At 40.7% G+C, this 13,940-nt stretch overlaps 1 protein-coding gene across 4 annotated transcripts in view; it reads right to left on the bottom strand.

The window, feature by feature from the left end:
• Positions 1-13,940, bottom strand: part of Fam72a (family with sequence similarity 72 member A) — a 24,083-nt gene that overhangs the window by 5,382 nt on the left and 4,761 nt on the right. Inside the window, exons 3-4 of one of the 4 annotated variants that reach the window (XR_004121984.1) lie at positions 11,875-11,999; positions 6,701-6,807 (exon numbers count right to left, since the gene is read on the bottom strand). Coding sequence is in view for 2 of the 4 variants with exons in the window: in XM_031381872.1 (XP_031237732.1) it covers positions 6,713-6,807; positions 11,875-11,999 (220 nt within the window). In the remaining 2 variants the exon portion in view is untranslated. Of the gene's footprint in view, positions 1-5,055; positions 6,808-11,874; positions 12,000-13,940 lie in introns of those variants that run through there. The other 3 variants (XM_031381872.1, XR_004121988.1, XM_031381887.1) reach the window with 3 other exon arrangements.

Genomic DNA, 13,940 nt, shown 5'->3' with positions numbered 1-13,940 from the left:
ATTGCCTGGAACTAGAGTTGCTGGCCATTGTGAGTCTCTATGTAGGGGGTGGGAACCAAACTTGGTCCCTCTGCAAGAGCAGTAAGTACTCTTAACCATTGACCCATAGCTCTAGCCCTATTACTACCATCATTTTATTATTACTGCTATTTATTTTGAGGATCTTAAATAGCTGGGAATGACCTTAAACTCCTGATCATCTTTCCTCCGCCCCTGAAGTTCTGGGAGTACAGGTGTGAATCACCACGCATGCATTGGCTTTTTAAATTTTCCAACAGGGTCTCCAACTTTCTGTGTATCTGAGCCTGTCCTTGAATTCCTGATTTCCTTGTTTCCATCCATGTGGTGAGATTGTAGGTGTGTACTTCTTTGCCTGACAAATCTATCATATCACCTTAGTCATGATCTGGGCATCAGGAAGTGACTATATTCCAAGCCATATCAAGGAGTTATGTTAGATTAGCAAAATGGGTAATCAGTGTGTAGTCACCAGCCTTTTATCCACTGAAGTTGGTTCCGGAATCAAGACTGTACAAATGTATACGTGCATATAGCTAGCAAAGAGTAAAGTATATTCAAACTGCTAGCTTCAAGGGAGTCTGGGAAATAAATCAGCTTTAAAAAAATGTATTATACCCAGCACTTGGGAGGCAGAGGCAGGCGGATTTCTGAGTTTGAGGCCATCCTGGTCTACAGAGTGAGTTCCAGGACAGCCAGTGCTATACAGAGAAACCCTGTCTTAAAAAAAAAAAAAAAAAAAAATGTATTATAGAAGGTACTGAAGGGTTTTTTTTTTCACCTTTAATGAGTTGTAAAAAACACTGTAATATTTAAAAACAATGCCTGTATAAAGTATGCTTACTAAATGTGGGCTAAGTAGTTTAACTAATGCTTGATAAATAAAAGGTATGATTTAGAGATGATGGCTTCAAGTTAGGGCAGAGTGTGACATTCTACATGCCTAGAATCCTGTGTTTCTGTCATTTCACTTTGTGAATATACACTGGAAATGTTCGCAGTTCTTTTCAGATTCAACATTATTCCAGACTAATAGTTTCTACCGTTGCTACTATTCTATACTCATCTTAAAATAAACATGCTTGATCTGTTTGTTTGCAGTAAATTTTCATTACAAGTGAATTTAGGAGGGTGGATAGAAGCTCTCAAAGGCCAAACCCACCCGTGCCTCCTGGGGCTTTAGCCATCATCCCTTGCAGGCTTGTTCAGGAGGATACGGTGCCTCCTGGGGCTTTTGCCATCATTCCTTGCAGGCTTGTTCGGGAGGGTACTGACAGCTTGGTTTCTCTGGGTAATGTCGCACAAAGGAAATTAGCTCAGTATGTCTTCTGCTGAATTCCATCTGTAGCTCAGTATTCTAAGGTGTTTGGGAACGTGCTTACAGAGCCATTTTGATAAGACAAGGCAATGTTCCAGTGGCTGAGAATGTTTCTCCTTAAAAACAACATTTTTTAAAAAAAATTCACTGAACATCCTGGGAATCCACCCACGCACGGGCAGTCTCCTGCAATACCCAGGCTGCTTTTCAGGTGTCATAGCCATAATAACAGGTGCTTCCTCCTGTGGGGAAAAATATGGCAAGGAGCGAGAAGCAGAGAGCAAACTGTTGCGATATTCTGGGTACAGCTTCCCTGAAGTGAATCACTCGCATATGCCTGCTTCTGCGGGGGGAGGGGGTGCTTGGCAGAGGAAATGATTTGTGTGAACGGTGGTGGAGAGACACATTCTGGTGGTAAACTTCTGCAAAGCCCACCCATGGCAACTCCAATGGATTGTTAGCTATTTGTCAAGGCACTCTGCCATAAATACCAAAAATGCAAAGTTAAACATAGATTTGATACCTGCTTTTACTTTTTAATACACGCATACTCTGGTATGGAAATCAAGTAATACTCATTAACAGCAAGAGAGCTTCTAAAATCACACATAAATACAATTCAAATATAAGCTTATAAGAAAATGGAGACTAGGGACATTTGCAAAAGGTGGTCATTGGATTCAGTTTTTGAGAACTACACATATCTTAAAGCATTTATTGTACTGCGAACTTTTGTTACTTGAAAGATGAAAGTCTAAACTTGTAAAAATGACTTCATTTCCCAATAGACAAGTAGCAAAGCTGGGGATTGGGAAATCCCCAACCCCAATAATGTATAAGACCAGCTTTCTTATCAGGTATAGTTAAACAAGGCCCTCTTGCTAAAAAGTGAGATACCGTTCTCATCTCAATTTACAACAAGCTCACTGAAGGATAACAGGGAGCCATGCACAGGAAGACTGCTAATGGAAAACTTGACTTATCTGAGTGGAAGTCAGTGATCCTGAGAACATAAGAAACATGTTAACTAGAATATCCCCTCTTTATTTGACAGCGCTGTTATTTAATTGCTCTGCCAGCTTAGGAAAGGTATTTCTTCAAAACCTCTCTCTGCCTCAGTTTGTTTATTTCATATTTTTTTATGGCAAGGATAATAGGAACTATCCACTAAGGGATTATGCGCAAAGAAAGTTCTTTGAGTGACAGCTGGCATACAATAAACACTCAGCGAAGGTTCCCTGTTTTCTTCCTTCCCCTCAAATAACACGGCTGTGTTTCTAGTGTCTGCTTTGTGCACAAGAAGGTCCACAATATTTGTTGAGTGTCTGAACTAAAGTAACTGAATTTGGAAAGTCAGAGGAAATTTGTCTTCGGAGGGGGTTGTAGCTCAGTGGTGGAGTGCCTGCCTAGTGTGCATGAGGCCCTGAATCGGATCCCCAGGGATGGGGTGTTGGGGGAGGGGAAGCACACCTAGAAAATTTGTCCTAGGTTTCAAAGCTTGAGAAAAGAATAGCTTTCAGGCTCACTTTAGAAGGTTAAGAGAGATCCCTAAACAAAAATGAGAAACTCAAATCTAGTTTAGAGTCTTTTAATTCTTTTTTTTTTTTTCCTTCCCCGAGACAGGGTTTCTCTGTAGCCCTGGCTGTCCTGGAACTCACTCTGTAGACCAGGCTGGCCTCGAACTCATAGAGGTCTGTCTCTGCCTCCCCAGTGCTGGGATTAAAGGTATGCGCCACCACTGCCCGACCAAGTCTTTTAATTCTTTAGGTGTTTGAATTAGGATTTTCTCTAGCTTAGCTGGACACAGTGGTGCACATTTGTAATCTGAGCACTTGATCAACTAAGGCAAGAGACTTGCTGCAAGTTCAAGGCCAACCTGTGCTAACCAGTGAGGTCTTAGGAGGCAGGGAGGAGATATTCTTAATTTGTGAAGTGGAAATGAAATGATGACTCCAAAGGGATTCCAAGAATTACAGGACCTGTGACAGCTCTCAATAAAATACAAAAAAAAAAGGTGACACTGTCAATTTTTACACCCGTGAGTTTGTACATGGAATAACAATAAAATCATTCTTTAGCATTGGAAGAAAGAACCTTTCGCTAAAAATTTAAGTACTAAAAATATTCAACCCCAGAGGTACCACAGACATAGACTAATTTTTTCCATCTGTGCAGTTTAGGGTAGATTTGGCATACACTCAATACCAGGAAAGAAAGAAACTACGGTTTAGTCTGCTTATAAAGGAGGGAGGGGGAGGGAGAGAGAAAAAGAGAGAGGCAGAAAAGGAAATATTTCCTTTTATGAGCATGAATGTTAAAATATAGAGCCATCATCATGTAATTCACTACTGAAGCAAGAACGTCTTTTTCGTTTCCTCACTACCTCGGCAGCCGCTGGTCAGATTCTCTATAGCTAGTTGTTTTCTATATTATGGCTACTGCCTTCTTACCAAAGCAAAGTAAATATCAATAATTCTTAATCAGTCCCATGTGACTCAGAGGTCAAAAGATCAGCTCTTAATAGGTAACCTCCTTAAAACACTAATTTCTAAGGACCTGAGTTTTAGAGCCAGGGGCTATTAAAAACATGATAGTTTAAGACTAAGGACCTGAGTTTTAGAGCCAGGGGCTTTTTAAGATTGGGTTCCACCCAAGATGCCTGCCCAGAGCACAGAGCCTGGGGTTGAGAAACCGGCTGGAGGGAAAGATAAAGTGGCAACAAAATCCACAGCAAATGAGCAGATGACTCATCGTCCCTCCTTTGAACTTCAGGAATGGTGAGTTAGAGAGGAGAGAAAGGCAGGGGCTCTCTGAAAGGCGAGTCAGGGAGACCTTCAGGAATGCCAAGTTTCTAAAGGGTGAAGAAGGCATTCACAGTCAAGTGAAGCCCTTCAAGGAAAGAACACATGAGATTGTACTTTAAGAGAACCAATGTCCTGAGAATGGTAATTGTATTCTCTTCTTAACAACTCTAACTACATTGCTTCTGGGTGAAGCCTAAGCTGACGCTGACAAACTGTGCTCTATCTTGAATTAATCCTTAATATTTCCTTACTGTCCCCTCATCCATTTCTTCACATGCTCTCTGCTCCAAACTCTCATCCCAGCTGGCAAACTCCTGGGCACAAAGCCTGCCTGCGAATGATTTTTTTTTCTTCAAGAATTTCTCAACTCCCACTCTTCCCTTTTACTCAATACGGTTGTGCTTTGTCTCTGGAGTCACGGCACTTTAAGCATGCTTTGTTAACTTATATACGCTGTGGTGAATTAGATCCCCTCGGCGACCTCTGCAGTCTCCCTCGAGTCACATGCAAACAGATTATTGTGCAGTTCTTGCCACATGATAGGAGCATAATATAAATTGTTGAGTAGATTATTAAAAGATGACAAATGCATAGATGGCTTTTAAACTATCAATTATACCAGGACCAGAAATCATATGCTACACACACATACATGATTCTGCTTTGGTCTTTCTAGACTATGTAATTTGCTTTTATTTTAAAAGGTAGCTTAGTGGAAGAACCCTCATCTAACATGCCTGAGGCCCCGGGTACAATTTCCAGTACAAAAGGGAAAAAAATCTAAAAAATAAGCATCATGAAATGTACTTCTAGAGGTAAAAATGGATGAATGAATTCACTTGCTATCTAAAATGGGCTTTCCTATATAAAAGAATCATTTAAGAGTAGCTGAGTACTCTGAAATACTGTCCAGCTGTAATAGAGCATCTGGGTTTATTTCAATCACTCTGCCTCTGTCTGGTATCACCTCTTCAGAGCACCCAAGTCAAACTCAGCATGTGAGGACCTGAGCTGACTGGGGACCACAAGAATTCTAGCGAAGGTTAGCTAACATTGAATTTTAACATTCTTGATTCCAGCATTAAACCGTTTCTTTAACTGGAGAATATACAATGGGTTATAAACTTCATTTTTGTTGTTTTAAAGCCTATCCAAGTATCCACATTTTTTTCCAGTACAAGATTTAAGAGGACATGAGAGCTGGAGAGCAGCCCCTGCCCCTAGCTGGCTGCAGCATTGGGTGAACTAGCAGGGCAGTGCTGCAGAGCTCATCCTGGTAGTGGGTGCAGGAGAACTGGTGAGCTGACCAGCTCAGCTACCACCCAGGCCCAGATCTAGGGCTTTGAGTTGGAGGCCCAATATCTACTCCATCTATGAATTGCTTGAGCATGTGAGGGGTCCAGTCCTACAGATCCAAAGCTGAAGGAGCTCCATGACACAGGGCAACAACAGGAGATCTGAGAGGAGTGTCAGCTGAGGATCCAGTATTGATGGTGTAGTAGAAGCCAGAGGTCTTGAAACAGACCAATGATTCATTGCAAAGAATATTTGTAAGTAAAGAAGTGGGGCACCCTGTGACACACTACAGCTTCCACAATGAGATTTTTCTTTTACTTTAGGTGAGGAGGTTGTAAGGGTGAAGGTGGGTACAAACAAACAGGGTGGGGGGTAAGTGGATGGGGGTACATGATATAAAATTCACAAAGAAGAAAAAAAGAATATAAGAGCAAGCCAGGCCTGGATATAGGTCTATAGTGTTAGCTACTGCAGAGGTTGAGGCAAAGGATTATAAATTTAAGCTCACCCTGATCTACACAGTGAATTCCAGGCCAGCAAGGGCCACACAGTGAGACTTAGTCTCAAAGTCAAAAACAATTCTTTAGTTTATTTCTCTTGTAGGCTTTGGTCCTAGACATCTATAATTTGCTATTCACAGAAAAATCTCTAGGGATTGGATAACTTAAAGATGAAGGTTGACTTTACCTGGCTCACATGGTACAACATCTATAATGGCTTTAGAAGAATGTAAGTAACTAGCATTTCCAGATAGCATACATTGATAATTCCTTGTTAAACTCATGTCTAACACCATTTTCAATGTAGAGCAGTCATTACCCAGAAAGCAGATGATGACCAGTGCCCATGGAAACCTGACAGCCCGATCATTTTTGTTTTTTAATTTTAAATCCTTATTATATGTATAGCTGATATAGGAGGGGGTATTAATGTTCTTATTCCGGGAAATAGAATCATGCTATCTGGCATCAAGTTATAGAAAAATTCTCCATTTGGAAGGTATGGAAGGTAGCTGAGAGACATGTGATATTTCCTATTTGAAGTCAAGAATATACCAATCGGAGCAGAGAGTTGGGGGAGAGGAAGCAGTAGAAATAGAAGAAAAGAACTGGCTTACGTTGAATTGAAGTAATTAATTTGAAATTGCAAATAAAACAGTAAATGTTCCACTGGCATTTTAAACCACAGGCAAATCTTTACTAGCAATGTTAAAACTGACCAATTAAATACTTTAAATAGAAAAATTATAAGATACTTCATATACATCATAATTCTTTCATCGAATATACTCTTCTGCTGAAATCTCTAGCATTTCTTCATCTGTATATTCTTCAGTCTCTGGCAAATTGCCCCAAAGTAGGAAGTTTACACCTGAAAATAAAAGGCCATAAAATTCTTTAGAGCTTATTACTACAGTTCAGCACATGACATATAAAACTTTATATGCCAAGCATATCATATAAACTCTGGCATCACTAGTGAAGACAGCAGGAGAGAGAATTGTCTTATAAATAAAACTATCTATTATTATCCATCTATGACATGAACATTTTTTACCTAATCTTTTTATTTAAGATTTACTTATTCATTATTTTACACATATAAGTTCTCTGTCTTCACGCAGAGCAGAAGGAATCAGATCCCATTACAGATGGTTGGGAGCCACCCTGTGGTTGCTGGAAATTGAACTCGGGGTCTCTGGAAGAGCAGTCTAGTGCTCTTAACCACTGAGCCATCTCTCCAGCTTCCAATATAAACATTTTTTTAAGACCCTTTTAAGTAAAAGCTTGAATGTTAGATTCTTAGAACTCAAAAGGAACTCTGGAGTCCCCATCTGCTCCAACCCTGTTTTCACCTACTCTATGTTGATACTTTAAAAATATATTTCAATAATGTTTAGAACAGAAATTGCACAGGATTCTTTTAGATTAAGTACCTTCTTGTAGGGCATAAGGGAAATTTCTAAATGAGTCATTTCCTCAATATATGGAGCAGTAGCTAATATAATTTTTCTGGTCCAGACAAGATGGGCCTGTTGGTATAGGCTTTAGGCCCAGCTGTTGGGGTAATTTTAAGTTCTAGGCCAGCTTGGACAACTTACAGAGATACTGTCTCAGTAAGCGGCTTCAGGAGCTAGCTGAATGGTGGGTCCCTTTCCTGGGAAGTGTGAGGTCTGAGGGTCAATCCCTGGTATGTTGGTAAGCAGTCAGTTATAATGCACTTTCTTAGAGTACATGGGCTTTAGATTACAGGCTGTCAAAGCAGAGCTGTAGATGTCAGGACTAGGTTGCAGGAGTCACTATACCAAATGATAGTCTAAAACAGCACAGACAGAGAGAGAATAATCAGTTTCATGTCAACTAGCCCAGCACAGGTACTGGCCAAACATACTGAGGAGAATGAGATGACTTCAAGTACTAAAGTAGGAGAGGATGAGAACCATCCTGAGAGAATCTGAAGCTGTCTAGCTGGCAGTGTGAGCAAAAGGAACGCCGACCAGCTCAGGGTGTCTGCTCTACTCTGAGATAGGGGCCACGTGGCGGTATGGAATGAGCCATGCTTACAGATTGGTTTGAATTTAGCTTCTGCCACTATTGACATTGTTTTCCCTTGCCCAGATGTAGACTCAGTTATTCTCCATATATTTACCATATTGGATACACCGTGACCACTAATCACTTGCAAGGGATAGGTTAAACTCACAGTATCTAACTGGACTGATATAATATCTCATCTCTATACTATCAGCATTTTATAAGTATAATATACAAGTATATACAACTGTAGATAGAGATTACTGCTTTGTGTTATATGAAATTTTGTTGTTGTGTTTTGTCTTTTTAAGATAGTCTCATGTATCCTAGGCTAGCCTTAGCCTTTATCTCATCATGTAGCTGATTTTCTACCTCTACGTTCCAAGTGTTGAGATTACAAGCATGTGTCAGTATATTTGGCTAAAATTTTTATAGACTGGTATTATACTGTGTGTATTATTCTAATTTATCTCATTCACCTTATTTCTGAGTTTTATCTGTCTGACATGTGGTGTAGCTTTACTTCACATGCATTTTTATTCTGTAGAGTATTTCATTGGAAATATTTTATTTTTAATTTACCTGGTGTGCAGGGCACATGTGTCTATGCTTTGGTGTATGAGCAGAACCCGGAGGGGTGGGAGGGGGACAGCTTTGGGAGTCTCGAGCACGGGAGGACAGCTTTGGGAGTCTCGAGCATGGGAGGACAGCTTTGGGAGTCTCGAGCATGGGAGGACAGCTTTGGGAGTCTCGAGCATGGGAGGACAGCTTTGGGAGTCTCGAGCACAAGAGGATAGCTTTGGGAGTCTCGAGCATGGGAGGACAGCATGGGAGGACAGCTTTGGGAGTCTCGAGCACAGGAGGATAGCTTTGGGAGTCTCGAGCACAGGAGGACAGCTTTGGGAGTCGCGCCTTCCACCTTGTGGAGGAGGGGTCTTTCTTGTTTCTACTGCATTGTTCCAGCTATGCTGGCATGTGAACTTTGTGGGAATTCTCCTGTCTCCAACTCTCACTGGGACTGAACTCAGACCAGGCACGTACAGCAAGGTGCTTTTACCTGCTGAGCTACCTCATCTGTCTACATCTTTTAAAATACGTTGAAAATTCAGCCTGCCATAGCTGGGCCAAATTTGCCTCAGCACCAAAAGGGACATGTAAGATGTGTACAAGGTTGAAGCCCTGGGAGTAAACAAGTTATCTTGCTTGACAGAGATACTGCGATCTAATCGGGCCAGAAGTCACTTATTCAAAGTGGCAGAATCTAGAGATATCTATTATGTTCTTTCCCTTAATGGCTTTGTGTCTGAACTGCTTAGTATAAAAACCATTTCCTAACACCCATTCCAAGAATAAATGGTGATCTGCTTCTGGTAACACGTGCTAAGGGGCTGACCAGATTGCAAAGAATTGTTAGGCCAAAAGAATATAAGTAAAAATTAGACTCCATAAAGGTACGTTGAATGCCTTGGGAGCTAGACTAGGGAGTCCAGGCTGATTTCCCAAGTGTATTTGGGAAAGCACTGGGAAATTAGGTTGAGATGTGTAGGCTAACTTAAGACACAGACCTTTTAGAGAACTTTCGTGCTGAACATTCTAGAATATGATATAACTTGTAGATGCATTCTTTTGGTCTACTTATTCAGGTGATTCAAGCACAGTTCCAAAGCCATTAGAAATCTCCTTTGGACAAGCATCTAGGAGATCTTCCTTTAAATCACAGTATTAGAATTACAAAGGAGAAGTTTGATATTCTTGGAGCCTGTATTCAGGAACCATGAAGCAGTTTAGCACAATTGGTTCAAAGGAGAAAAAAATAGAGGAGGAGATTGGATCTGACAGAAGAACCACCTTCCTCTCTCTGCTAGGAGGAAGGAAATCCTGTGATACATCTGTTTCTCATGGATTAGAGTCCGTGCAAATGAAAGAATGCTGGTCTTTTATGTTTGAGAAATTGACCAATATTCTAAAGTAAATCAAAACTGAAAAATCTCCACCCTGTGTTTTGAACCCTGTGAAGCAGGAAAAACCATATCAAAGCAGATACATTTCTTTAATGTGTCCCATGGGCAACATAAATATAAAGTGAAAAACCTAAATTAGGAGCCTATATTTCACTTGGGGGAGTTAGAGGGGTCCTTGCTTGAAAATGGCCATCTTAACATCTATAGTTTTAAATTAAAAGGCCGAAGTGATGGGCTAAAAGCCACTGTTGAATCCCAGTCAATCAAAGAAAAAAAATCAGTCTTGAAAACACAAGCATAATTGGAGGGTTTAAAATGATCTCTTGGTCTATCAAAGTAAATTATACACACAGACACAGACAGACAACCACACAGCCACATTAGCAACACACACACACACACACTTTTAAAGGAGCATGCTGGGCTAGAGATGTAGTTCAGTCAGTAAAGTACTTGTCTGACACACAAAGCCCTGGGTTTAAACTTCTGGATGTCATAAAACCAGGCTTGGGTCAAGCCATCCTTGGCTGCATAGTGAGTTTGAATTGAGGCCAGCTTGGGCTACCTGAAACTCTGCCTAAAAACAAGTAATAACCTGAGTTTCCTGACTGCAACCTCCACAGAGCAAGATGAGAACTGACTCTCACAGGCTGTCCTCTGATCTCCATGTGCATGCCATTATGTATGCATCCATGTGTATATATATATATACACACACACACACTACACTCTAAATAAAATGTAATAAAGATGTTAAAAATAATCTATTATACACTTTCTTTTTTCTCCTTCCTTTTATATGTGCACGTTGTATATGTGCAGAGGTCAGAGGGGACATTGGGTGTCCAGCTATGTTACTCTCTACTTATGTGGTTGAGACTGTGTCTTTGATTGAAGTTGAAGCTTGCTATTTTGGCTAGATTTGGTGGTCAGGGAGATCCTGCTCCTGTCTCCCAGTGAAGGGTTTACAGGTACAGGTACACTCAGTCATGTCTGCCTTTTACACGGGTGCTGGGGTTTCAAATTTCTCTTTATCCTTGTGCAGGTCTCTCATCCACTAAGCCATCTCCCTAGCCCCTAGCATATTTTACTACTAAAATAATTCGTATAACACATTAGAATTAAATATTTCCCATGATCAGAATTCTACTGTAACAGACTATATATATATATATATATATATGTATATACATATATATATAGTATACATATATATATTAACTGTGTGTGTACACCACAAGCATGTAGGAGCCTGTGGAAGTAAGAAGAGGGTACTGGATCCCCAGAAACTGGAATTCCAGACAGTTGTAAGCTGCCTAATATGGATGCTGAGAACCAAACCCTGGGCCTCTGCAGGAGTAGTAAGGCTCTCACTACAGAGCCGTCCCAGCCCTGGGAATGTATTTGCTAAATTACATTCAAAGAATTGCTAAACAGAGGTTGCTCAGTTTTCTTCCTATTCCTGATGGCCGCGACCCTTCCCCATCTCTTTACACGTTTGCACGCACACATACCCTTGACTATCCACTAGTGTCTTCAAAAGCTATCTATAATCAGAGTGTGTATTAATGTACCATCTCACAGAAATAAAATGTTGATTGTAAAAGACAGTGTGTGATGGTTCATACCTATAATCACTTTGAAGGCTGAGGTAGAAGGACTAAGTATTAGAGGCCAGCCTGGGCTACTTAGTATGACTGTGTCCAAAAACACCAAAAACTAAAAGGACAACAACAAAGCCTGAGAAATTTAGATAATCCCTCAATTCAATGATGAGTGGTGACAAGTTCTGGCTGGTAGTTTTCATAACTGAATGTGTGTGGGGGAAGGGACTAGTGGTTCTCTCTTGCTAATCCAATCTAGCTGTGAAGGTTACAGGGGGTTCCCCTCAGGTACTGACAGAGAAATGTTACAAGGAAATGGATGAATCAGTTGTTTCTTACCAGTGGAGTCTAGTCTGTTTATACCATAAACGGCCTGACTGTGAAACATCCAGAAGTGTCCATTGTTGCAGGAAAGAAGGCAGGAACTACATGGAACAATCACATGGTAGCCTACGATGTTCCCACTTAAAAAAACAAAACAAAACAAAAAAAGAAGAAGAAGTAACTGTTAGCAGATGGTGCCTGTAGTAGGTACCACAGAAGCCATTGTCTGCTAAGGTCACCAGATCACACAGGCTTCATGGCTCTCTTCTAAATGGATCACAGCACTCACAGGTCTGTGAGTGAAACAGTACTACATATTTCTGCATTTCTTCGCTTACATTATTTTATTCTTGCTCTCACGGACAGCTGGTTTCAGGATGTGGTTTGTTCTAGAAAGTACTTAAAACTAAAGTTGATATACAGAGAAAATATATTAAATGAACTCAGATCTCTAGGTTAAAGGGTTTTGCTAGCCTTGGAACTATGACAAGGTGAGTTTTTAACATGTCCAAACTTTTAAAAATTGTTTCAACACGGCAGAGAGGTAGGCAAGGGCATGTGTCTGCTAAACTAAACGTCAGATGGCAGCTCTCGTTCACTTGAGGTGATTTTGGGGGAACTAAGCTGCGAAGCAAAACTCCAGCTCCCGGAGAAAACTGAAAATGGTTATACTGTCTTTTGTGGACCCCCAGGTTTCATTCTCGCAGGTTCTTTCCCCAAGTCTCATGCTAACTCCAGTGAACACACAGACAATAGCTTGTGTCCCCCATGAACTGCACCATGAATTCTTTATAGTCTGATGGTGAAAATTCTTAGTGTAGCTCAGTACCCTGTGAGGTTTGGGGAGCAGTCACTTTCACAAGACCTTACAAAGACCACTATAAACTAAAACCAGCCTGTCTACCAATCACAACACACTGAGCAGGCAAGTAAGTGAAAACCACAGTTATTCTTGGACCGGAACTAACAGCTATTTGTAAGGCTACACTGCAAGAATATAAAGACTCGGTTACCACCTACGTTCATTCATTTGTCTATCCACTCGCTCATATAGCTAATATTTGTTGAACATCTACTATATGCTGGGTGCTGTTCTCAGTGCTAAAAACCCACCAATGAACACAACCAAGCCCTTGCTTTTAAGGCACAAACGTTTCAGTGGGTTTATATTGGATCATTCTGCTCCCTTGCCAACCCCTTCAAAGGCTTTTCACTGGTCAAACAGTTTAACGTATTCAAAGAGCATGTTAAATTTCTTCCTGCCATGGATCTTTGGATGTATCATTCCCACTGCCCAGTACATTCTTCTTATACTTAGGACTCAACTCCAGTGTTTACATCTTTATAGGCTATCTTCCCTCATAATGATGTCTTAAAATGACTCTTACTTGCTTTCTCAATTTCTGATATTTTCTATCATATATTGTTATTTTCTCTGTAGTACTCCCACTGCAGTAAATATCTTATCTTAGTGTCAGATTGGAATGATCATGTTTCCACTAGAATATTACGTCCAGAGGTCAGTAACTTTATCTTATGAGACCTGGGTTTCCAGTCCTAACAGCTATAACTGGTACATGGTAGGTCCTCAATACAAGCATGGCTTGAATTGGTAAGGTCAAATAGCCACTAACACATTAATAGTCTGCTGACTTGTAACTCTCAATGTCTCTGTAATGGAATAACACAACTTCATCCATCTTTCAGAAATACTAGAAACAGGTCTCATCTACCTTTCACTTACATTTCATGTAGCTTTTAACATTCAACCATTCATTTCCAGCTCACAACCTCAGATGCTAAATGAAGACTGCTTCTTAATTCCTATCTTTATAAAACTAAATATTCAGAATTAAAGAGCTGGTCATGGTGGCACACACATGTGACCCTAGGAGTTAGAAGCAGAAGCAGGATGAGTGTGAATTGGAAGCCAACACTAACTGTATAGGAAGTTCAGACCAGGCTTGGCTACATAGGGCAGAAGTGTCTCAAAAGAGTCAGGAAGAGAGGGTTGGAGGGAGGCAGTGAGGGAGGGAGTGTGAGTGAGGAAGGGAAGGCTGGAGGGAGGCAGTGAGGGAGGG

This window comes from Mastomys coucha, unplaced genomic scaffold (genome assembly GCF_008632895.1).
Source record: "Mastomys coucha isolate ucsf_1 unplaced genomic scaffold, UCSF_Mcou_1 pScaffold1, whole genome shotgun sequence".
NCBI classification, from domain to species: Eukaryota; Metazoa; Chordata; class Mammalia; order Rodentia; family Muridae; genus Mastomys; species Mastomys coucha.
This window is presented reverse-complemented; position numbering and strand designations above follow the sequence as displayed.